Here is a 26,368-nt window from a genome sequence, read left to right on the forward strand (position 1 = left end):
TAGCTCGAAGAATCCAGGATAAAGTCTTTTACAAGAGTCCATTGGATTTTAACACTCGCTTTTCTTTTTGAGGCCCGATGCTTCCTATTTTATTTGAAGGAGTTTGATAGGTAAATTCTACAATAGATGGCAGATAGCAAGCAACACACCCACAGCCCTGGTTACATTGAGTAGAGCTAGTCCTGTGCTCATTAGCAGAATGAATGTGAAAAGCATAAAATAAATAAAATAAAATAAAAGCATTTATTTCCTGTACATGTATGCTCCACAGATTTGAATGTGACTAAGATACTAACAATTTTTGCTAAATTTGCATCCAGCAGCCGGACCATGTTGAAAATCAGAGTATATGTTAATCACACTGTTTGAAAGGTGGTGATGTGATTGCAGTGGTATAGCTACAATTTATTGCAGGTAAAAATAAACACATGCTTACAAGAGCCCTGTTATTATACCAAGGATTACTGTTGTTAAGTGACCCCATTACACACTGGTAGGGGGCCAATGAAGCTCCGGAACGGGGGGGGGGGGGGGCGGAGAGCAGGCGGGGGCGGGGCTGGCACGCATCCCGGGGGCGGGGTTCTAAATAAAGGAGCACAAGACTGCAAGCCCTGGCGTTTTCCAAAAAAGTACACATTTGCCTGAGCACAAAAAAAACTCAGGAAAAAAAGAAGTTATTAATGGTGTTCATTGGAGTGCATATCTGCTCAGAAGTAAGCCACTATGATGTAGTGCAGGGGTAGGCAGCCTAAGGCCCGTGGGCTGGGTGCGGCCCAATCACCTTCTCAATCCAGAGACTGATTCAAATTTCCTTCTCAATCCAGCCCGCGGACTGTCCGGGAATCAGCGTGTTTTTTTTACATGAGTAGTGTTAAATAGTGGGTAGACGTTATTTTCCATGCATTTCTGGGTTATTTGTGGGGCCTGCCTGGTGTTTTTACATGAGTAGATTATGTGCTTTTATTTGAAATGTATCTCGGGATTATTTGTGGGGCATAGGAATTTGTTCATATATTTTTTCCAAAATATAGTCCAGCCCACCACATGGTCTGAGGGACGGTGGACCAGCCCACAGCTGAAAAAGGTTGCTGACTCCTGATGTAGTGGTTTGAGTGCTAAACAAGGACCAGGGAGACTGATTCAAATCTCCATTCAGCCACCAAGGCCGAGCTCACCTGAGCTAGTCCCTATCAGCCTAATCTACTTCACATGGTTGTTGTGAGGATAAATAAAACAAAGCCCACATGAATCCAATGGGATATTCCCCAAATCGGTACAGCTCAGCGGCAGGAAAAACACCAGGAAAAACTTTCTGACAGTAAGAGCTATTCGCCAATGGAACAGACTCCCACGAGAAGTGGTGGCCTTTTTTTCACTGGAGGTTTTAAGCAGAGGTTGGGTGGCCACCTGCCATGGATGCTTTGGTTGAGATTCCTAAATTGCGGGGGTTGAACCAACCAGCTGAACCTTGGGGACTCCTTCCAACTTCAGTCCTATGATTCAGTTCCAACTTCAGTCCTATGATCATAGCTGCCAAGTTTTCCCTTTTCTAACGAGGAAGCCTATTCAGCATAAGGGAATTTCCCTTAAAAAAAGGGATAACTTGGCAGCTATGCCTATGATTCTACACAGAGGACAAATGAGAGCAAAAAGTTCCGGGTTCAATCCTGTACGAGCGCGCCCCTTGCTTGAAACCCTGGCCAGTGGCTGCCAGTCCGTGTACACAACACTGAGCTAGATGCACAAGCAAGCCGCGCCTCTTCCTTCGCTCCGCAGCCCTAGCAACTCTTCGCTTTCGGTTTCGTTTCTCCCTCAGGCCGGAGAAGAGATTACGGAAGGCAGGGGCGGAAGTGGAAAAGGGACGGTGGTCGTCTTCTTCTAGCGAAGGCGGGACTCGAGCGGGTCTCCTCCTGGTAGAGGCGGAGGAGCAGCAGCTTCGCCGGGAGGGCCGGCCTCGTGCAAAAGCTGACCCCGAGCCAGCATGGACAGCTTCACTTCGCAGAGGCTGGCCGCCCTGGCCCTGCGGGAGCTGTGCACGTCGGGGGGCTGCCTGCGCCAGGCTGAACTGTGCCGGCGCGTAGCCCTCGGCGTGAGCGCGGAGTTCCTGGCGGTGCTGTTCCAGGACGCGCGCAAGTTCACGGTGGTGACCCGGGAGGAGGCCCCCTCGGCGGCCGAAGGAGGAGGAGGAGGAGAAGATGGAGACGTCCAGGTCGTGGTGGCCACCACCGGAGCGCGGCTGTGCCCGGAGCACGGCAGCGGGAAGTGCCAAGGCGGGTGCCGGCGGCTGCACGTCTGCCGCTACTTCGTGGGCGGCGGGTGCCGTAACCAGGAAGGCAGGTAAGGCCGGCGGAGGAGACCCCCTTCAACAACAACAACCCCGCCCCCCAAATGCTTCATCGCCGGCATGTTTGTTCGGAAGCAAGACGCAGCCCTCGAGTTAATGATGTGGGTTGTGTTTTTTTTACTCCATAGGGAGCGTCGTCTAGGGTTGCCGTCGCTTGCCAAACCCGGTGGGTGGAGAGGGTTACTCTCGAGTAGGGGGGGTCGTGCAAGTGCGGCAACGACCCCACGCCCGCAAAAACTAGGGTTGCTCTTGTTTGGACTTCCTTCCGGGTTTGCGCCTAGGGTCGGGACTGTAAGAAAAAAGAAAAGAATTGCGGTGCATGGACGGGAGAAGCTGAACCGGTTTGTAGATCCCGAGCCTAGGAGCCGGATTGGGACGGGGCGAGGCAAGTGCCGGGCAGCATCGAGTTGTTGTTCAACAGAGAATGTTTGAGCTGGGGGGGGGGGTGATACTCCTCCGTCCATCTTCCCCGACTTTTAAGTGTGGGGCGGAGCCTCTCTTGCTACCATTGTTCAAAGTCCTAATCTATAGTTTATGTGGACGTGTAAGAAAGTACGTAAGGTTTTAAATGTTCCCCTTTTTGCATTCTGTTACTATGCGCAATGGTTAAGTTACTATGTGCAATGGAAATAAATTGAGTTTAATCTTCTGTAGAGCATTAAATAATTTTGAAGAGCCAAAAAGAGGACACATTTGCCAAAATTCTACTTTTAACTATAGGGACGCGGGTGGCGCTGTGATCTAAATCACTGAGCCTAGGGCTTGCCGATCGTCACGATACTCCTGCCAACCTAACAGTTCGAAAGCAAAGTGCAAGTAGATAAATAGGTACCACTCCGGCGGGAAGTTAAACTGCGTTTCCATCGCGCCTGGACTTAACTGTCAGGGGTCCTTTACCTTTTTTACTTTTAAATATGGAACACTATGAAAAGGAGTACGTGTCCTGTAAAAAAAGGACATATGGCAACCCATATGTGAACATACTTTTACCAAAAACAAACTTTTGAAAGAGGCTGGCTTTCTTCTTTTTTTGCCAGTATGCAAATCATTCAGGTTTTTCACTATAAAAATTAAATTTGGTGGTCTTTGGTTGGGTGTCTTTGTCATTTTTATTTAATTTTTAAATGGAAGTATTTAGCTTGCTTTTGTTATGCCCAATTCCCAAAGACTAAACAAGCAATCAAAGGACAATTTGTGATTCTTGCTGCCATTAGATTTACAGTACATCGTGTTTACATACTATTATTAATGTCTTTTTCTCTAGACCAGGGGTCAGCAACCTTTTTCAGCCGTGGGCTGGTCCACCATCCCTCAGACCATGTGGTGGGCTGAACTATATTTTTTTGGGGGGGGGATGAACAAATTCCTGTGCCCCACAAATAACCCAGAGATGCGTTTTAAATAAAAGGACACATTCTACTCATGTAAAAACACGCTGATTCCCGGACAATCCACGGGCCAGATTGAGAAGGCGATTGGGCCGCATCCGGCCCACGGTCCTTAGGTTGCCTACCCCTGCTCTAGACGGGACTCAAGGCAACTCACATGAGAACGTAGGAAAAAGCCCTCAAAACCCTAGCAGGTTCCTATAAGGGAATGCAGTCTTTTAGATAGTTTGGACCTAAGCTGTATACAAGTACAGTGGGACCTCGACTTACGAAGTACTCAACATCCGACGTTCTCGACTTACGAGCGGAAAAAGTGGTCGCGCGCCTACGATTTTTTCGACATCCGAACGGAAAACCCGTTCGCGGCTAGATGCAGTTTCCCCAACTTGTGAATTTTTCCATTTCCAATGCATTCCTATGGGAAACCGCTTTTCCTATGGGAAACGCGACTTACGAAGTTTTCGACCTACGAGTGTGCATTCGGAATGGATTAAAATCGTAAGTCAAGGTCCCACTGTACAGCCATACCTCATGATACATCCGCTTCATGTTGCGTCTTTTAAGGTTATGGATGTGCCGAACCTGGAAGTCCCGAAACGGGTTACTTCCGGGTTTAGCGTGTCCATAACATATGCGCAGAAGCGCTAAATCACACTTTGTGCAGAAGTGCCACATTGTGTCATGTGCAGATGCGGCACTTCATGTTGCGGCCTTTTCATGTTGCGAACAGGCCGCCGGAACGGATCCCGTTTGCAACATGAGGTACCACTGTACTAATACATACTAAGAGAAATGGTAACTTTGGAGTTCACAAGTGTTGTTTGTGGCTGCTAAAACTACCACCATCTAGCTAATCTTTCTCACTATGTTTTCACCACCTTGCTCAGGAGATCTCAAAACATACTGTGAACTCATTTTCCATGTTAATCTGTTGCAGCAAAAACAACAGCCTTGCAATAAATAATATAAGCCTTTATGATACACTCCACTTCATTTTGCTTGAACTCTTGTGACACTGCTTGCTTTCTGCATTCATTTCTCCTGTCCTAATCATGGGCTTCTCCTTTTTCAGGCATCTCTTGAATGTAGGGTAATTCAAGATGCTGAAACGATAAATTTGGCTTTAAAAACCCATAGTTTTATATTCAGCCTGTTTTTAACTTACATCTTTTATCATTTTGATGTATATTTTATGTTCTATGGAAACGCATTTAGAGGTTTCAGCAATTAAGCGGTATATAAATTTAAATATATATATATACCGTGTTTCTCATATTTTAAGGCATCCCCAAAAAATAAGCCATGACAGGATTTCAAAGGGTTGGTGAAAAATAAGACATACCCCAAAAATAAGCACTATCGCAAAGCCCCGACCGAGCGAGAGGCGAAGCAGGAGCTCCCTGCCTCCCCAAGCCCGAAGCAGGAGCTCCCCAAGCCCGGGAAACAGCGCCCGCCGATCTTCGGCCCTGTGCTGTGTGACGGGCGGGGGTGGGGGGGAAGCGGAGATCGTTCTCCGCTCTCCCCCCACCCCCGCCTGTCACCGAAGATCGGCGGGCGCTGTTTGCTGGGCCCTGTGCTGTGTGACGGGCGGGGGTGGGGGGAAGCGGAGATCGTTCTCCGCTCTCCCCCCACCCCCGCCTGTCACCGAAGATCGGCGGGCGCTGTTTGCTGGGCTTGACAAGCCCGGCAAACAGCGCCCGCCGATCTTCGGCCCTGTGCTGTGTGACGGGCGGGGGTGGGGGGAAGCGGAGATCGTTCTCCGCTCTCCCCCCACCCCCGCCTGTCACCGAAGATCGGCGGGCGCTCCTTGCTGGGCTTGACAAGCCCGGCAAACAGCGCCCTCCGATCTTCGGACCTGTGCTGTGTGACAGGCGGGGGTGGGGGGGAAGCGGAGATCGTTCTCTGCTCTCCCCCCACCCCCGCCTGTCACCGAAGATCGGCGGGCGCTCCTTGCTGGGCTTGACAAGCCCGGCAAACAGCGCCCTCCGATCTTCGGACCTGTGCTGTGTGACAGGCGGGGGGGGGGAAGCGGAGATCGTTCTCTGCTCTCCGCCCACCCCCGCCTGTCACCGAAGATCGGCGGGCGCTGTTTGCTGGGCTTGACAAGCCCGGCAAACAGCGCCCGCGTGCACTTTATTAAAAAATAAGACATCCCTTGAAAATAAGCCATGTCGTGTTTTTTTGAGGAAAAAATTAATATAAGACATGTCTTATAATATGAGAAACACGGTATTATCCAAAATGCTGTTGGACGAAGATTGCTGAAACTGTAGTCCTATATGTACTTACCTGGGAGTAAGCCCCAATAAACACATTGATATTTATTCAAAGTGCAACTGCATAGAATTGGGCCTCACGGTTACCTTTGGCTACGAACAGCATGCAGCTTTATTTCATTTTTGATGGTAAAAGCAGAATGCAATTACAAGCATGTTTAATGTTTTCGAAATTTACAGGAAGCCATGCAAGTTCATCCATGACTTTCATTCACCCCATAACCTCCCTGTCCTAAAAGAGCATGGGCTCGAAAGCTTAAAGGATGATGAATTGTGTCAGCTTCTGCTTCAGAATGATTCTTCACTCTTACCGGAGGTGAGGACTTTCACTGAATGATGATACTTTTAATGAATCTCTAAACAACCAATGAGCATACCAGATATCTGGACCTTTGGGAACTTGATTAGAGAACTCCAGCTTGTACTTCTGTTAATTTATTTTAAATGAAAGTTATTAAGCCATGTAGCTGCAGTGTCCTAGCAGCTATTGTAAACTTGAGATTGCCATTATAATGTGAGAGCAAAACCGGCCAGCATGTTATGATTGGAGCTCGTGTGTTTCTCTCCTGGTGCGAGGAATGTGTTTTTTGCTTGGCTTGGAGAGATAAGGAAAAGGTTACAATATGCCCTGCCTAAAACATTGCAAGAATGCGATGAAGCCCCTCTTTAATGATTTGTATGTGTATGCATTCTCCACATTCTTGAAAAGGATGTGTCAGTTGTTGGTGTGTTACTACAGCCTTGCAAGTAAGTCCTTCAGAAATTACTAGCCCAAATGCATGCCTCTTTGTTGGTTATTTTTGGTTCCAAATGGAAGGAGCATGTTTGGTAAATCTCCACTGCCTGATTGTCAGAGGGGATTCTTACTTGCTATAGGCAATTGGCTGTTTACAAGGCTTTGTTGTTACTTAAATTAGTTCTGCAGCTTATGATATTTCTGATGTGCTGGAGATGTTCTCCACTTCAGAGTGGTGGAATACAGTGGAGAAGTCTTCAGAATTTCTTGCACCTGTTTGGCACTTCAATGGCATCTGGTTGGCCACTGTGAGAACAGGATGCTGGCTTAGATGGGTGGGCCACAGGCTTGGGCCAGCAGGCTCTTTCTATGCTAGTTGAAAACATTTTGTTCATTACGGCATTCAGTGGCCTTAAATTGATTTTAGTTGTTCTCTGCTATTATGGCTGGTTCTCTTTTGTTCATTTTTAAGCTGTTTGTTTATTTTATTTCTATACATTTCTGCCTAACAGCAACTCTCAAGGAAATGTACAAGAAGCATAGCTGCCAAGTCTCCCGCTGAAAAATGCAGGAGCAGCAGCGGCGCGGCACCGGAAGTCGCTTCTACGCATGTCCGGACATGCATAGAAGCAACTTCTGGTGCCGCTCTGCCCAATTTTTGGTGCCCAGGCATGGGCGGAGCGGCACCGGAAGTCGCTTCTACACATGTCCTACACATGCTACCCTGGGCACCGGAAATCGGGTGGCGCCAGGACCCAAAATGGAGCCTCCCTGGCAGGTAGGAAATCCGGGGGATTTACGGGATTTTCCCCAATCTGGGCTGCCAGCGGGAAACGGTTTAAAATACGGGGGTTTCCCCGCGAAAAACGGGAGACTTGGTAGCTATGACAAGAAGATGAAAAATTAGGGCAGATTTAAGATACCTTGAGTTATATACCTTAATAATGCCTTGAGTTCAAGCACCAGTAGTCAAGGCAATTGCTGGGTTGCCTTGAAAAACCATATTGAAATAATGAGTGGAAAATATTTAATATTTACATAAATAAAAATAGTTTATGGCTCAAGGGTCTTGGTGTAGCTGGATTTCTCATGATGAGAAGTAGTTAAGAGTCATTGTATGTGTTGTATGTTTAATAATGAAACGATGGAAGGGAAACAGGCGTCGCTCAGTGGTAGAGCATTTTATGCAGAAGGTCCCATGCTTGATCCCCAGCAGCTTCAGGTAGGTCTGGGAATGTTTCCTGTCTGAATTACTGGCTAGGCAGTACTTTGTGGGAAGGACTAATGGTCAGACTCTATATAAGAGAGTTTCCACTGTATTAATTGCCACAGGATGCTATGATGGGCTTTGCCATGAATATTTGGAGGAAATGCGTCTACAAGTGCTTACTTCTTAGTAGGAATAGCTGGGAATGAAATGGCCATGATTGGAGGCAGTGTGTACCTGGAGCTGATGTCAGTTGCCATCTTGCCTTGTGAACTTTCTTGAAATCTCACTGGCTATTTAGTCCAAGGCAGGGTGCTGGCTAAAATGTGCTGCTTTGTAATCCAATTACCGTACTGTCTTTTAATGATTTTATGTACTGTGGGTGTAGATTCTAAAGTTTTTTGTGCAAACTGCAGGTGTGTTGTCATTGTTCTGATGGGGAAATAAAATAAGTAAGTTGGAATGGGAGGCAAAGATTGTTATCTGTGGCATGTCATCTCTGCTTCACATTTGCTCAAAACTAGAGGAAAAAGCCTCTTGGGGGTTAAGCCAGAGGGCCCTTGTTTCATTCTAGTAATACAGTGTTATTTTCCTAGAAAAAGTGGTGATGGAACTCACCATGAACACTTCTTTTCTTCTCTTAGAATGGCAATGGTGCCCACCTGAGAGGTGCCAGAACTCACCTGAGAGGTTTCACAACTGAGTTCTGGCTGGGGGGGGGAAGCCCTGGTAATAGAGATGTGAAGCCTCCACCCCCCCCACCCCACCCCCAAAACTTGGAAAGGGTGGATTAAATTTTTCTCCAACCCAAAACCTCACATTTCTAGTAACAAGTATTCTTTTACAGAACATCTGTTGTGTTTTGATATTGCCTGTTTATTCAAGTGAGTTAGTAATGAAAGTTATCTAATTTTGCCAGGCAGCAAGGGAATAAAACTCTACAGCTTGCTTCCTCTTAGGGCGTAGGCAGTATTAGAAACAGATATATAAGCTAATTGCCAAATGGCACCTTAAACCTAGGTTATGGTCATCGCAATGGAATGTCTAGGCACCTTTTTTACCGTGAAATTTGTTTGTTATTATCAAAGCAGTTTACAACACATTAAAACATCAAATAAAACAAATTCAAGCTTCAATGAAGATATTTCAGATCCTTCTCTAAGTGACATTTTGCCTTCTCCATATCTATTTACCTACTTAATTTATAGAGCTGCCCCATAGCAGAAGTACCCTAGGAAGCCAGTGTGGTGTAGTGGTTAGAGCAGGCACCCCCAAACTTCGGCCCTCCAGCTGTTTTGGACTACAATTCCCATCTTCCCCAACCACTGGTCCTGTTAGCTAGGGATCATGGAAGTTGTAGGCCAAAACATCTGGAGGGCCGCAGTTTGGGGATGCTTGGGTTCAAGTGTTGGACTAGGACATGGGAGATCAGGGTTCAAATCCCCACTCAGACACGAGGCTCACTGGGTGACTTTGGGCGAGTTACCAGGGTTGCTGTAGGGATTAACTGAGGAGAGGGGTGAACCATGTACTCTTTTGAGAAAAAGTGGGAAATAATTGCAATAAATAAGCTCTTCTGCTTAAGAAAGCTGGAGAGGCCAGCCAGATGGAGATGTCCGTTGCCAACCTGGGGGAATTTTGGAACACTGAGCGCATGTGTATGACTGAATAATGCTGACACAACTGAAGGCCACAACTGAAAATTCACCATGTTGGCAAGTAGATTTGTAATTCTTAACATACCTAGCCAGCAGGGGCGGAGCAAGCGGGGGGGGGGCGGTCCACCCTGCGTACCGGCCTGGAGGGGGTGTCACTTGGGGCCGCGCCCCTGCCCCTCACCTCTGCACAGCAACCTGTAAAAAAAAAAGCTGCAGGCGCACCTGCCGAAATTGCCGTGCGGATGCCTGCTGGAGGGGGGGAGGCACTCAGGGCCGTGCCCCCACCCCGCAATCAGCGCCTGAGCCTGGCGGGCTGCCGCACCAGTGGGCTATCTACCTGGAGTCTGGATGCTCCGTTTAGGCTCCATTTAGAAGTCGCGGGGGGCGAGATCCCCCTCTACGTAGCGACGCCGCGCCCCCCAAGGGCATGGCAATTTGCCTCCCCGGGTGTCACGGTGCCTCGCTACGCCCCTGTGGGCCAGTACAATAGGTTGGTAATGACACACATGACGACCCCCATGACTGCTGATTCTAGACACAGAAAGGAGTCCAAGAAAGCCAAGTTACTTACTGCTCAAAAGCTTTTCTCCTCAGATTTTGAGAATTCGTCATTCCTAATACTAAGTCATAGCTTCTAACACCTGAACTCATGTAGCCAAAACACCACCACCCACGCCCAAGAAAGAGATATGAGCAGACTTGAGGTTATCCCCAAGTTTTCCAGATACAGTATGCAAAAAAACTTTTTTGGGGGGTGGGGGCAGACAGCCCATTTATAACTCATTGGCATGGAATGTGGGCTGACTAAGTTGGGTTGTGGAGACTGACAACCAAGTAGGAGGGAGTATAGAATGAAGAGACAGGAAAGGGAGGAGACACTCCAAAGCAGGCCTGTTCATTGAGCGCTGTGACAAGACAGAAAACAGATACAAATAGAATGGAGTGCTGGAGTTCTGAACAAAGTCACCCCACGCTGCAGCAGTTTTGTTACAGGGCCACATTCGCATTGCTCTTGCTCCTTGAAAACATTTAGGCATTGCTAGCCCTGTGTTTACATCTTACTCTAGTCTATTTGCTTTAAATGAATTTATGTATCTTGATTTTTTCTCTCTCCTCCTCTTTGTTCTTAGATATGTCCATACTATAACAAAGGGGGCGGACCCTATGGATCTTGCACCTTTAAGAAGATCTGTGTCAAACTCCACATTTGTCAGTACTACCTCCAAGGAGAATGCAGGTTTGGGAGTACTTGCAAGCGCTCACACGACATTGCTAACTCGGAGTGTTACGAGAAGCTGGAGAAGCGAGGAATGAGCCACGCCACCATCACCAAAATTCCCTTGATCTACAGGAATGCATATGACATCAAAAATAGCTCAACAGCATCAACTAGCAAAGGTAGAATGCTTCATTCTCTTTTATAACACTATAGAAACCCCCAATATAGCTAGTACAGTAGCTGCCACTCACTGTGAACGTCAGGAACAGAAGGTTAATAATTATAATTATAATAATTTGATTATTTATACCCCGCCCATCTGACTGGGTTTCCCCAGCCAGATCAATATAGCAATACTGTAAATATATTGATAATCTTTTGCCCAATGAAGGAGATGGGGAGGCGGGGTCTGTAGCTACTTCACTGCGAGTTTTAAGAGCTATCTTGGCTTGCCTTCTAAGAAAGGGGAAGAGAATCTTTCAGATAAAATAGTGGGGCCATGTGACCAATTATTAAGTTGGCCAGCAGTTTGGACTTGTGAACATAGGAAGCTGACTTGTAGAGGAAGAATAAACAATACAATGGGTAAAATAAATATGACATAATAGTTGGAGACAGAACACTGGTCTGTTTCAACTAATTGGTCTTTTTCACATCCAAGTCATCTAGAGTCCTTGGGAAGAGTTTTAACAACATAACTTCTTTGTGGGCTGTAACCAGTTTCTTTAAATGCATCTCTGATTGATAAAAGCTCATTAACCAGAGCAGCTGCTTTCTTCACGAGTTCTTCATTGTGAACATGACCTAATGTTATATATCATACTTTTTCAAAACATGCAAGAAATACTCTTATAAAGGACGCAAATAGGTAATTTCACCCATTACATTCTCCCACTCTTCCCAGGGCTAAAACAGCATAACCACTACTTTCATGAATCATAATTTGTAATAGCTGAGAACCTGCTACCTCCTGTGATTAATTATTAGTAATTGGAAACAGATGTTACAAGAATGCAGATTGGTCAGACTTCCTGTTGAGTCCATTAGGATTTACAGAGCTCAAAAGTAGAAACCCAGTATGCCTCACATTTACTTAATGTTACATGAGGATCTTGCCCTTGGTGCAAAGACCCATGTACTTGTTCTGCAACAAAAAAAGCTTAACTCCTCAGGAGTAGGCTTGCATTAATTAATTGGGCTTCCATGTAGGGTTGCCAGACTCGATAGAGGACAGGACTTCTGTGCTTTTAATTGCCCTGCTCTCTTTTGAGTCTGGAAACCTTAAAGAGAAACCTTAAAGAGCAGACCCTTTGCTTGGAAATTAAACAAAGGGTCTGCTGGTTTCTCTTTAAGGTTTCCAAACTCAAAAGAGAGCAGGGCAATTAAAAGCACAGAAGTCCTGTCCTCTATCGAGTCTGGCAACCCTACTTCCAATGATGTGTGCAGAGATTTTGCTTTGATGCTCACCAAGCAAACATTCTAGTCTCTTCCGGTTTGTCCTATATACGTTAAAGGACAAGGGCATAATAAGATGTATAATATTAACTGATTGGCCAATAGTGGAACTTTTCGATACAAACCTGCCATCTACAGAACTGAATGCATTGTTTACGTTGTAATGGTTGTGCACAATATGAGCAACTGCCACATTTAAAATGTCTAGTAGTAATGACTATTATTCAAGCACTGACTTGAGGAAAACAACTCTTAACTGGGTTTTCAGATCTTGAAGTACTCAGGAACCCAGAGCAGTCAATACGTTTGTTTATTTATTAAATTTGTATACCTCTCTTCATCTGAAAATCCCAGGGTGGTTCACAACATAAAAATACAAAAAGAGAATTCAAAATACATAATAAAATAAAAACAAACCAATAACCCCCCTCCCACGAACACATTTAAAAAGCCATACAATGTTCATCAGCCAAAGGTTATACAGTACAGTGGTACCTCGGTTTACAAACAGTCCCGTTTACGAACGCCTCTGTTTACGAACGCTTTACATCCGGGTTCTGCGGCGTCGGATGTGCTCTATCAGCGCTTCGCGTATGCGCAGGAGCGTGCCTTCAGGGAGCGAACGCCTCCGTTCACGAACGCCTCCGTGGAACGGATTGCGTTCATAAACCGAGGTTCCACTGTAATGTTTTCACCTGGCGCCTAAAGATATGTAATAATGCTAAGAATATGCTAACAAAACAAAATGTTGGAAGAAGTTTTCATCATACCAGTTACATGCAAAAATGTTGGGTTTACTTATAAAGCCTGCCACCCACTTGCATGGGCTTTGTAATCAAATTACTGGGTGCAATCCACAGGTTGCAAAACACTGAGCTAGAGTTTGTGTTTTCCTGCTTTCTCAGAAAGAAAATTGAGCAGCGGCCAGGTACCATCAACCACAAACAGCAGCGAAGATTCAGATTTTATCTGCTTATACCACATTAGGAAAAGTTGTAGTTTTCAAGGTCAGTGAAATAAAACCTGTGTTGGGTTCTATCAAGCTTTTCTTTTGCATGTGTGTGTATGTCTCACTACCCCCCCCCCCCCTGTTTTTAGGCACTTTCAAATGTATTAGCATCCCCAAGAAATTGTGATTTAAGCTATATTATTTATTTAGCCTTGAGCCACTTGGAAAATAATGTCGGCTAGTTTGCTAGCCTCTCTCTTTTACTTGCCCCTGCCTGCAACAGATGTACTTTGAAGAAGATCCCTTTACTTTATTCTGCGCTCGAGCATATGAATTGAGTGGTGTCTCTTAAATGGCCCAAGATGGACTATATGCAATAAAAATTCCCCTTATGCCAGGGGTAGGGAACCTCTGGCCCACAGGCCAATATTGGCCCACCAGGGAGTCCAGTTTGGCTCATGAGGCCATTTCTCCAACCATGCTTTTAAATCTGCTTGTCAGTAGAGAGGTTACATTAAGTAAAATGCTTGAATGTTGAATGTGTAAGTTTATGTCTAGAGCAGCGTTTCCCAAACTTGGGTCTCCAGCTGTGTTTTTAGACTACAATTCCCATCATCCTTGCAACTGGTCCTGCTAGCTAGGGATGCCATTGGATGTACTGCTGGATGTTTAATGGTCCTTGTATTTTTATTTGTTTAAAAACGAAAACAAAAGTTTCAACAACAAGAAAAAATCCCCCTCTCAAACCAACTTTAAATAAAAATGTGCTGCTCTTCTGTTTCTCCTACAGTAGCATTAAGTTTCTGCTCTTCAGCACCATACTGTAAATGGCTGGCTGTTTGATTAACTGCAAGGTGACTAAGCTGCCCATATCACTCGCTGCAAAGTAGGCAGGCTGGCTTCTCAGCAGGCATCAGTAGAATCAATTATAATAGAGACAGGGAGGTATTACTACCTTTATACTGGCAGGGCTACATCTGGACTGTCATGCCATCAGCACCCATTGCACCTGGCTGCTTTGGAGGGCGAGTCAGCAAGACCCTCTCCCAGAACTGCTCCAGCCGTTCCACACAGTCGTTATGTAACTGGTTTAGTCAAGATCTTCAGCCTGATCTGGCTCGTGTGTAGCAGTGGGGGAGTGTAAACCTGCCCTCCCCTCCCCCTTGGAGATGGCATGTTCCTAGCGGTCCTAAAATCCAAATGCTTTTACCTGTGCATAATATAACCTGTAGGTCAGTTTTGGGTGTGCTGTCCTACTTTCCATGCCACGAACAAGGTTGTCCAGGTGATAGGTGCTTACCTTCCTCTTCCCTTGCAATTCCTTTTTCCTTTTGTGTCATGTCTCTTGGTTTGCAATCCATTATTTTAAATTGCAAACCACCTTGAGTGCTTGAGTACACCATATGAACGTAGCAACTTTAAGTGGCAAATGTCCTGGTTGTATTAGCATGTTTAGTATGAACATAGATAAATCAATCCTAAGTGGGCCTTGGATTTGCAGGCTTCCCTCTCCTCAACTGGATGGAGACAACTGGTTAATGGAAAATTCTGAATGTCTTGTCCCAGCTTTCTCCCTGCAAAGCATTTGTCGTTCGCTTCACACCCTGTGATTTAGCACCAGCCCCATAGTGTTTCTTCTGTCAAGCCCATGGGTAGATGGCCAACGGTTTTAACACAACTTGGTTTTATTTATCTAGATAAGTGTATTCGAGATCACTTCCATTTGCCATACAGATGGCAAATACTTAATGGGACCCAGTGGAAAGATCTGAAGGATATGGAGAAAATTGAACAGGCCTACTGTGACCCATTTATTGACAGGTATAGATACATTAATAATACGCTCTTGTTTGGCTCTGAATTTTAGTGGTACAGGTCTCTTTGCTGTTTATGCCTTTGTATTTTCTTTAGTAATTAACTCTGCTGGTGGATTACTACTTGAATGTTGTATTTTGTCTTTTTAATGGCTTAACTGCTTTTGTAGTGCACAGAGCCTTGATTAAAGCTGGTGGGAAAACATTTGAAATCGGCTTAGACTTCATGTGGAGAAAAGAACCAAAATGCAGTGTGTGTGTGCGCGCGCGCGCGTTTGAGCTCTTTTAAAGGCATATTTGTGTGCAGTCTTAGAAATCATATTAGATACATTAGTCATTTTTATTCTTGAGGTTGAAAGGGGGGGGTTCTAGGTCTCAAGATGGCAGAATAGGACTTGCTGGTGTGGCAGCTGCATGCTTTTTAAAAACTTGGGATATGATCTGACTTGTAACCATAAATAATACCCCACTGAAAGTGAGGGCAGACCCACACCGTACATCTAAAACACGCTCAACACACATCTGAAGCACATGCCTTCCCCCAAAGAATCCTAGGAACTGTATATCCATCCGCACAGAGCTACAGTTCCCAGGATTCTCATGGCAACATCATTACAGAACTTCATGGAGCTACTCAAAATTGACTAGTCACTATTGTTAGGAAGAAAGCTAGTCTGGGGGATGGGGTTGGGAAGGAATAGTGCTGCAGCAGTAGCCAACTGGGGCAATGCATCTGTGAAAAACAATCTAAGCTTCAGGGAGTTTTGGGGAGAAGCACTGACCAGCCTCCTGGAAAAGGGACACATTCGCCACTGAATTTGCAGTACTGCTTTAAATGCTTTTAACAATGGAATTACTCTTGGTTAAGGGTGGAAGAAAAAAAATCATGCTGGCTTGCAGAAAGTAGCAGATCTCGACATTATTAGTAGTAAAGAATATTTAGTTCTTTGGAAATCTTCCAAGTGCACGCTAAACCTCCGCTCAAAACCCAATTCTGCACAGAATTGACTACAACAGCGCTGGATATGGCCGCAGCCCTGCAGACATCGTTTTCTCCAGTATGACTTGTGGCACTGCCAAAATTAGACGGCTCTCCACTGCATCTTCTGTGACCATGGCGCCTCACTATATTCTCACAACTGACTGGATCTGGTATTGGAAGGATGAATATGGGGTGTGGAATGAATATGGAAAGCAAGTAAGTAACATGGGATCATGCTGCACTGAAGCAAGTAATATTGTGGCGACCCTTTTCGAACATTGTGAACTGGTGCAGATAGACAAGCTTGAAATCTAGTTGGCATCCCTCTCTCGGCAATTGTCATGCTTCACAACCTGCTGGAACATTTTTCTGCGTAGTCTTCCTTGAAGTAGATCAGAACTCTGTTTAAGATGACACCTGTGGGTCAGATTTATTTATTTGGACCATTTCTGCCCAGTCCTTCAGTATTGCTGTTCCCAAAACAAAATAGGAAGCATTTTAAAAACAAAGTGCAACAAATAAAGCAGGAATGGCACTAAACAAAAACAAAAATAACCAAGAGCCTTCCTGCTGGTGTTGCCACTGTTACAGAATGTTTTCCCCAAGGAGGCTCACCTGGTGTTGCCTTTGCAGTCTTTTTGGTGCTAATTGAAGATCTTTTTAGCTTATCAGGCTTTTAAATAACAACTTCTGACTGTGGACTACCTGATTTTGCCGAACTTTGAAAATCATTCCACTTAATGGAGAAACGCTGTCTTGCTTTCTAATCATTCCTTGCCTCTCTTAATGTTCTGAGCAATTGTTACAAATCCATCCCATGCATGCTTGCTTATGAAGGGCGAATATCTTTTTTTGTACAGTCCAGTATATCTCACACTTTAGACCCCTGTTAGATTGTAAGGTTTCCTGAAACGAAGTTATTGGCCAGGGTGGATAAAAATCAATGATTTTTTTTAAAAAAATCTAAAAAATCTGATTTTTTTAAATTTAAATCGGATTTTTTTGATTCAAATCGATTTTTTTTATTTAAATCGGATTTTTTTAAAATAAAATGCTTCTTGAGGAAAATATATTACCATCCAAAGGTTATTCCATCATGAAATAAAGATTAGTTTTCTTAATTATGTAGAATAAGGTTCTATATGTTTAATTTTTTTGGTAAATAAATTCCATTAATCCATTCACAATGTCATGCTCTTCCAGAGGCTTTTGTAAGATTATTGGGCAGTTTCTCTGCCTACAAGATATTATCACAGGTGCTTAGTTTACTTTTGCAGTTCTCGAAACTGAATTTGACTCAACAGAGATCACATGCCTCTTCTTCACAGCAAAAATGTTATAACATGAACAGAGTTGAGAAAAAGACCTTAATCCTATTGTTCTACAAACCTATGAATACAGAAACAACCCCTTCAGTGCTAAGTTTCAAGAAGTTCAGTGAATAGAATAGAAACAATATTTTTCTGATTGTTTGGAGTGGACAGTATTTAAGTTTTTAATGTGTAGGCTGGGCTGACAGTCTAAGTTTCTTAAAATATATATATTTTCTTTTTGTTTAGCCAAATTAGTTAACAAACATGGATGTTTGTTTAAGCAAATAACATATGCTGTAATGTTATTGTTTCAGTTGAATAAATCTATTTAAATTGTTATTATTAAGGTAATGATTATTTTTCTCCTTCCTAAGTACAACAGTAAAGTTGTCCAAATATGAATGATTAACCTATTAAACTGGGGATAAAAAACTAATATGAAAAGTTGTTATTCTAAAAATCTTCATCTACTTGCATATTAAAGTTATACCAGCAAGAATTAGTCTTTATGTAGAAAACTATGATTTAAATCAAGCCTTACTGACTTGTGATTTAAATCAAATCCACCCTGTTATTGGCTATCTATTTTTAAAAAGGGACGTGATTTCTTCTCTGCTGCTAGGATGTTGACCACTCTGCCGCCACAATCTCCAGCTTTGACTTGGAAAAAGCTTATCAGTCTGAAGCGTCTCCAACGCTCACGTTTTCAGCTGGAAAACACAAATACGAGCTTGATTTCAAAGGTAGGCCTCATTGAATCAACTGAGGTATGCTTAAATACAATCTGCTGAAACAGGGGAACACTTTGTCTGTGGGCCAGATTTGGCTTGGCATGGGTCCCAATCTTGCCCACCTGTCAGATGTGATATCAGGTGTGGGGCAGGTAGAGACACAGCTGGATCCAAGTCACGCATCATATCCCTGCACATGTCTAGTTCTTTGGAAAGCTTTGAAGTGCATTCCAAACCCTCTCTAAACCCTGATGTTGACAGAATTCTCTTCCCTGCTGGTGGGAGAGGCTCCATCCATGAAGAAAACAGGCTTGAGATCACCTTTCTTCTTCTTTGGCGATCACTCGTAGCCGAGTAAGATTATCTTCCATAAACACGGTTTTCACAATGAGTCCGTTAAGTGACTGTGGAGGCCAATTCTGGATCCACACGTCCTTCCACAGTGGGGACATTGGTTTCAAGGTGGGAGTTGATCACGGTGTGGATTTGCCAAGCGTGCCTTCCTCTTAGCACGTTTCTCCCTTGCGTCCTGAGTTTGAGTGTCTTCAGAGTCCATGGCACCTTTGGTAGAGGCTGTTCTCCAATTGGAGCACTTGCAGGCCAGTGTTTCCCAGTTGTTGGTGTTTATACTACATTTTAGATTTTCCTTGAGAGAGTCTTTAAACCTCTTGTTGTTGACCACCAGCATTACGCTTTCCATTTTTAAGTTTGGAATAGAGTAGTTGCTTTGGAAGATGGTAATTTAAGTACGCTTCGGTTTGAGTACTTTCAAATTAATCCACTTTCCATTACAGTGGTACCTTGGTTTATGAACACAATTGGTTCCAGAAGTCTGTTCATAAACTGAAGCGTTCATAAACGGAAGCGAACTTTCCCATTGAAAGTAATGGAAAGTGGATTATTCTGTTTCAGACGGTCCGCGGAGTACTTAAACTGAAGCGTTCATAAACTGAAGTGAACTTTCCCATTGAAAGTAATGGAAAGTGGATTAATCTGTTCCAGATGGGTCCGCGGCGTTCATAAACTGAAAATTCGTAAACCGACGTGTTCATAAACCGAAGTTCCACTGTACTTTCAATGGGAAAGTCCGCTTCAGGTTAAGTACGCTTCAGGTTGAGTACTCCACGGACTGTCTGGAACGGATTAATCCACTTTCCATTACTTTCAATGGGAAAGTTCGCTTCAGGTTAAGTACCCTTCAGGTTAAGTACAGACTTCTGGAACCAATTGTGTACTTTAACCGAGGTACCACTGTAGTCACTTGTTCCTCGGTTCATTTCAAAGAGAGAGGAGAAGGGGCTGCATGCATAGCCAGAAGAGTAGTTCATATTTTGTTAAGCCAAGATAGAATAATCCCTCCTGTTGAGCAGAGGGTTTTTTGTTCTGTTTATGAGATGGTGGTAGTCTTTTCTAGGAGCTTACATGCCTTCTGTGATACAGGTATAGAATGGACCTTGCCTGGAGATCCATCTTCTAAATCGGGAGTAGAGCATGTCTGCTTCAGGAGCCAAATAGGCCTTATTTCCATTTTGCCCCATATTAATTGGTTTCACCTCTGCTTCATCAGCCAGAGGTGAAGTTTCCTGCAGAATATATTCTAAAAGATTTTGAAGGAAGGAACGTTCTCTAGAGGTTTTCTGGCTCTTCTCGGTTTTAAGTTATAAATCAGAACCAGTGGTATTCAGATCTCTTTTAAGAGGGAGTATAAATGACTTGCTATATACCTACAATTAGTGTATGCAGTTTACTGTTGCCTCTTTGTATGCATTTTAAATACTTTTGTATGTGACTCTGTTTCTCGCGGTTCTATTTGTAAAATGCCTAATAAAGGTTTGATAGTCATCATAAATGACTTGCACAGCTTAATACAACAACAACAACAACAACAACAACAACAACAACAACAACAACAACAATTTATTATTTATACCCCGCCCATCTGGCTGGGTTCCCCCAGCCACTCTGGGCGGCTTCCAACAAAATATTAAAATGCAGAAATCCATCAAACATTAAAAGCTTCCCTAAACAGGGCTGCCTTGAGATACATTTTCAAGTTGAATAAATGTTATTCTGTGTGTAAGCACTGTTAAATATTTCTGTGGCTTCCCCCCTCCTCCCCAGCCATGAAGCAGAAAAACCTGCGTTACCTGACAGAACGAAGTGTTCGAAGACGACCGAAGTTTGTGTCTGTAAAGGAAGTAGAGAAGAAGAAGAAAAGGTTGGTGACAGTACTGTACAGTATAGAGATTATGCACCACAAAGACATAAGGAAGTATTTAACGCCTGCTGTCTGCCTTTCCCATTGTCGCCACAACCTGTAATAAGGCCTGGCCACTGTGGGTGTTCCAGAGTTTTGAGTTCAACAATAGAGAACAAAGTGCACAGGGACAGAACCTTTGAATTAAAGGAAATCCTAAAACACCTAAAGAGTGTTTTGCAATAGTTGAGGGAACCAGTCAATGTCAGTATTTTGTCTTCTAGCCCCCCCCCCAGTTGTGAACCTTTATTTTAAGCGAGAGGTCTGCAGCTGGTGGCTCCTGGGAGAGAGCCTGTCCTCTAAAGTGAGCCAGTGTAATGTCAGGCTAGGATCTGCGAGACCAGGGTTCAAATTCCTACACAGCAACGATGCTCACCAAATGACCTTGGGCCAATCACTCACTCTCAGCCTACCCTAATTCACAGGGTTGCTGGGAGTATAAAATGGGGAGGAGGGGAACTCTAAGCTAAATTGAGCTCCTTTGAGGAAAGGTGGGGCATAAACATAAATAAAGGATTCTGGAAGGAAAAGAGGTGTGGAGAACTTTGTATCCACGGCAGGAATGTGCCTTTAGGGCTGGCCCAGCTCTCATCATTTGCTTCTCAAACAGACTTCCTAGGAAACTTGAGTTGCTGATCAGGGTTTTAACCACCTGATTAGTACTGTAGATGGGGAGAGGTTATGATTCTGGCACGGGTGTTTTACTGAACAGGAGCTTTGGGTAAAGGAAGGAAAGAGACCCCTGACCGTTAGCTCCAGTTGCGGACGACTCTGGGGTTGCGGCACTCATCTCGCTTTACTGGCCAGGGGGGCCGGCGTACAGCTTCTGGGTCATGTGAGCAGCATGACTAAGCCTCTTCTTGCGAACCAGAGCTGCACACGGAAATGCCGTTTACCTTCCCGCCGGAGCGGTACCTATTTATCTACTTGCACTTTGACATGCTTTCGAACTGCTAGGTGGGCAGGAGCAGGGACCAAGCAATGGGAGCTCACCCTGTCGTGGGGATTCAAACTGCTGACCTTCTTATCGGCAAGCCCAAGGCTCTGTGGTTTAGACCACAGCGCCACCCGCGTCCCGAACAGGAGCTTTAATTTAATTGGTGTATTTACACTTTGTTTTAAGACAATATTCAAAACTTGAATGCATTCACTTCGCCGCATATTCAACAGGTGTGAGTTCCCCCAGCAGCTTATTATTATATGTAAGTGTTAATTTTTAATTGCCTGATCTCTTCCCATTGCAAAGTGGGGGCAAGCAGTCGACAGGAGACAATACGCACATTCCAGCTCACTGGGACCAGTCAGCCTTGCCAGAACTTGGATATAAGGTAGGATACTCTGAAGTGTGTGGGGTCAGGCTGTCCCTGTAATGTCTCAATACCCACTATGACATCTTGCCTACTGACATTAGCTTCTGCCAAAGGGAAAGGGCAGCTTTAGCGCTCTCCTTGGCAGATTCTATGCTCCAGAACTATTCGCTTTTACTCACATCTTTTCAGATTAGTTTAGTCTGATTATTGCAGAACCATAATTTGTGTTTTGGCAAGTTAATAGGATGAGAGATGTGCATTGTTATCTATTTCCCACCTTCGTAGCTTTCCTTTTCATCCCTCATGGCTTCCATAAAGTGATATCTAACCTATGCAATAACATTCAAGAACAAAACCAGTAAAATGGAACATTGGGGAGCAATGTTAGCAGTTATTTACCCCTTCAAAGTATAGAAATGTTTTGCCAGTCTCCCAAAAGTCAGGAGAAAGGTGGGATGCATTAGCCAAATGGTTTGTGCAGATGCAAGGGGTGTATGAGGACACAGCATTAAATACTGTCTTTGAAGGGCTCCCTGACTTGATCAGGGTTCCCTGACTTCTCCCATTCAGGAAGCCACTGCACCAAAGAATTAGGGTGAGTGTAAGATAAAGATGAAAGAATAACAAAATAGGTCGTATTTTAAGAACAATTCAGCATCAGTAGTCATATACTTTGCCCCAGAGATGGGGATGATCCAAGATACTGCCAGTGTGGTGTAGTGGTTAAGAGCAGTGGACTCGTAATCTGGTGAACTGGGTTCAATTCCCTGCTCCTCCACATGCAGCTGCTGCTGGGTGACCTTGGGCTAGTCACACTTCTCTGAAGTCTCTCAGCCTCACTCACCTCACAGAGTGTTTGTTGTGGGGGAGGAAGGGAAAGGAGAATGTTAGCCGCTTTGAGACTCCTTGGGGTAGTGATAAAGTGGGATATCAAATCCAAACTCCTCCTCTTCCTCCTCCTTTAAGTGTCTAGTTAAAAACCTATCTCGCCGTCTCCCCCGCCATCAGTATTGAGGGGCCCTGCACCTCTGGCCTGCTACTCCAAATCTTTATGCACATTTGGAATTACCTTTGTTGCATGGGTTACTCTTGCCACCATTTTCATGAAGCATCTTTGTACCTTTGACCTTGCAGCTGATCACCCTTATCCCATCTTCCAATGAGTACAGAAAGGTCCAGGTTAATTTTCAGCGCACGATGCCAAATGCATTGATTATGAGCGTCAAAAGAATCCAGAATTTGGCTCTGTGGGAAGTATATCGGTGGTAAGTGCAAATTCATTGCTCTGGTTTTATGTAACTGGGTTTCTCTTTACTTTTCCAAAGCCCAGATTTACTGCTGCGTAGCAGAAGTCTGAAAACATTCCTCAGTGTTCCTCAGTGTTTAAATACTTGGGCAGTGTTTATAGAATCACAGAATTGTGGAGTTGGAAGTGACCACAAGAGCCACCTAGTAGTCCAACCTCCTGCAATGCAGGGATATTTTGGAGTTTGGGCCAAGTAAGAAGGTGATAGGACATCCATGCCTAAATTTATTGCAAGCATCTAAGCTTGGGATAAATTTATTGCAAGCATCTAAGCCGGGCGTGCTATGGTCCATGGGGTCACGAAGAGTCGGACACAACTAAACAACAACAACAACAACAAGCTTGGGATAGATCCAGGACCATGATGTTGAGGAGGGCAGGGGTGGGGGCAGTTCCAAGTCTTTTTCCTTGCCATTTCCCCATCTATCCTCACTCCTTGTGGTTTTCCCTTGGGGGAAACAGCCCCCTCTGAGGTCTCTTGTGTATTATGTAGGTGTGCAAGTATCCAGGTGGTTGATTTTGCACAGAACTTCCCATCAGAAGCTTTGAACTAGGCCATGGTACAGTTTGGAAGTGTTGGGAGACTGCTTCGCCACCACGGTACAATGGTTGTGCCTATGCTTTTGCTCCACAAAGTCCCTGACTTGTTTGTGTGTAGATTTCAGTTCTGTTCTTTTGCAGTACAGTAGTTGAAACAGGAAGCAAAACTGAAAGTAGTAAATTATGTTGCTGTTTCTTTTTCTCGAGAGTTTTGTCATGTTTGCTCTGTACTGTATATGAAACCAGTTTTGATAATCTGCTCCAAGTGACTGCTTCTCAGTTGTGGAACTGGGTTCACATTGCCATAGGAATATATATGTGTCTCTCATAAGTGACCACTATGTTTCCCACATATGCTGATTGGCGATATCAATAATGTTGTCCGGCGCCATGTCAGAATACAGGAGAGTTGCTCTCTTGATTATTGCTTAATCCAAGCACATCCCTTTAGACTTGAGGTGGAAGACAATGATCTCAAGATACTTGAAAATAACTTCTGACAGGCATCATGCATGCATTTAGTTATTGGATCTGAGCACAAAACACTGTTGAATTGTGTAAAATCAGTGTGGCTGGGTTAGGTAGTTGGAAGGGAACAGGCAGCCTTATACAGAGCTTCTGAATTAGGTATGTATGTTTGGCCTCTTGCACCAAAACATCTGATGATGACTTAAGAAATGTGTGATTTACTTGCATACTGAGAAGTAAGTCCTGTTGAATTCAGTGAGGCTTACTCCTGTTGAATGAAGTTAGTGGTCCCAGGGTTGCAGCCTTACTGTATGTATAGACTGCTTGGATCTACAAAGGCTTCCATAGTGGTTTGTAATAATAATAATAATAATAATAATAATAATAATAATAATAATAATAATAATAATATAAATAATAATAAAGTAGTAGTAAAATCTAAGGGCCAGTAGGCAAAAAAGCAAGACAGAGCAAAACATCAGAGCAAAATACCTTTCTCAATATTAACTGCTGAAGATGCAAAGTAGAAAATACAAGTTTTCATTACTGAGAAGATGGAGTTCTGAACAGATGGGGCACTACAGAAAAGATGGATCATTGATGCTATCTGGAGCAGGGCTTCATTGGCAAATCTTGAGCCCTGGGTGGGTGAAGCTTATGCTAAAGCAATGTTCTCTCTTGTCAGATCCTGGGTGTTTCTGCATTAGGGAACTTTGAGATATTTGCTTCTTTGTAGGCAGAAAGAACAAATGAAGAAGGCAAATGGGGGAAAGGATGTGGATGAAAGACAGTTATTTCACGGGACCAAAAACGACCACATTGATGCTATTTGCCAGCAGAACTTTGACTGGAGGATCTGCGGCGCCCACGGCACAGCCTATGGCAAAGGTAACTTCATTCTCTTGAAACTATCTATCATGCAGAAGGAAAAGTGTTATCTGCATAAACCACAGCCTGAAGTTGACACGCTTCCTCTGTTTCTGAAGGCGTTTGTTTTGTCCAGGTGTTATCTCGGAAATCCAAATGGATTGTTTATAATTTAAGGGTGGTTTGCAAAGAACGGTGAGACTAATGCTTCAGAGTGCAGCCTTAGAGGCAGAACAGTAAGCAGCCTAGATGGGCAGCTGATGTGAGAAAACTTGAAGAACATTCTACTTTTTGGCCTTACATTTGCTAATGTTGCATCTACTGTACCACCTTGAACTAATAGTTAATAGCCTTACTCTCCGCTGCTCTTTTTTGTCTCTTTCCACTCCCTCTCCCCTTTACAGGAAGTTACTTTGCAAGAGATGCTTCATATTCTGATAAATACACCAAAAGCAATTCTTCTGTCAAGACCATGTTTCTGGCCCGTGTGTTGGTTGGGGAGTTTACGGATGGTGTGTCTTCCTATCTCCGCCCTCCTGCCAAAGACAGCCAGAACTCGGTCTTCTATGACAGCTGTGTGAATAGCACCCAGAATCCATCCATCTTTGTCATTTTTGAGAAGCACCAGATCTATCCTGAATACCTCATAGAATACAGAAATTAGGAGGAGCTTTACTTTGGAGCGCATAACATTGGTTATTTGTCTTGTGGGCTGCTTTCAGAAGACATTTTATATTAGGGCTGTGGTGTTTTACTCATTGAGATAAAGATATTTTAAAAGCGTTCCTGGTTAATTTGGGCAGCCTTTTTAAAAAAACAAACAAACACCAAACCATAATTGTTTTAATGTAAGTTCCCGACAAATCTGTGGTTGGTAAGCACCTCATTAGAAAAGACCCACTTTCTCTTTCACAGGAGGGAATGACTTCTTTGAGATGGTCTCAAAGCAATTCTTCCTTCAAGGCTATTATTTTATTTGTGAGCATAAGATTTGATTGATTTATCATACAAGCTTTAATTGGCTAAGACTATGTTAGTGAGAGGGACATGGGTGGTGCTGTGGGTTAAACCAGAGAGCATAGGGCTTGGCAATCAGAAGGTCGGCGGTTCGAATCCCCACAGTGAGGTGAACTCCTGTTGCTCGGTCCCTGCTCCTGCCAACCTGGCAGTTCGAAAGCATGTCAAAAGGCAAGTAGATAAATAGGTACTGCTCTGGCGGGAAGGTAAACGGCGTTTCCGTGTGATGCTCTGGTTCGCCAGATTAAAACTGGGATTGTTTTTTAAATGGCTCAGTTTTTAAGCAGTGAATGTGTTTTGCTGGTCTTGCGTTGAGTTCCTCAAGACACTGTTGAAACTCCTAATTGACGTCCTCTCTAGCTATAGCTGTAAAACATTTCAATATTGTGAGATTCGAGTGGATACTGTCTGGTATCATTTGGGTTGATCCTTTTCTCGCAATGCACCAGTCTTTTAAGTGAATTAAAAGGACTGGAGTTAGAATGGCTCCTGAGTTTGTGTTGCTGTTTTTGCTTTTTCAGATCTCTGTTT

General features: G+C 44.1%; 1 protein-coding gene across 2 annotated transcripts; it reads left to right on the top strand.

Moving 5' to 3' along the window:
• Positions 1 to 1,764: 1,764 nt before the first annotated feature.
• Positions 1,765 to 26,322, top strand: LOC118091363 (protein mono-ADP-ribosyltransferase PARP12). Of its 2 annotated transcripts, none has more exons than XM_035128281.2 (12): positions 1,765 to 2,337; positions 6,189 to 6,324; positions 10,740 to 11,007; positions 13,189 to 13,290; positions 14,930 to 15,053; positions 16,049 to 16,244; positions 17,964 to 18,084; positions 20,194 to 20,290; positions 21,576 to 21,657; positions 22,774 to 22,904; positions 24,690 to 24,841; positions 25,225 to 26,322. In XM_035128281.2, exons 1-12 carry the CDS (start codon positions 1,982 to 1,984, stop codon positions 25,482 to 25,484), a joined length of 2,025 nt encoding a protein of 674 aa, XP_034984172.1. In that variant the 5' UTR covers positions 1,765 to 1,981; the 3' UTR covers positions 25,485 to 26,322. The 2 variants fall into 2 exon arrangements, with proteins under 2 accessions (XP_034984172.1, XP_060135900.1); XM_060279917.1 differs by lacking the exon at positions 1,765 to 2,337 and adding an exon at positions 2,347 to 2,445.
• Positions 26,323 to 26,368: the final 46 nt, after the last annotated feature.

This window comes from Zootoca vivipara, chromosome 10 (genome assembly GCF_963506605.1).
Source record: "Zootoca vivipara chromosome 10, rZooViv1.1, whole genome shotgun sequence".
NCBI lineage: Eukaryota > Metazoa > Chordata > Lepidosauria > Squamata > Lacertidae > Zootoca > Zootoca vivipara.

Excerpts from the sequence above, each read along its gene's own strand:
- LOC118091363 (XM_035128281.2), top strand. The coding sequence starts at position 1,982 with ATGGACAGCTTCACTTCGCAGAGGCTGGCCGCCCTGGCCCTGCGGGAG. Across the intron at positions 13,291-14,929 it reads GAAAAGTTGTAGTTTTCAAG|ATAAGTGTATTCGAGATCAC; the intron begins GTCAGTGAAATA and ends TTATTTATCTAG. Across the intron at positions 24,842-25,224 it reads CGGCACAGCCTATGGCAAAG|GAAGTTACTTTGCAAGAGAT; the intron begins GTAACTTCATTC and ends TCCCCTTTACAG.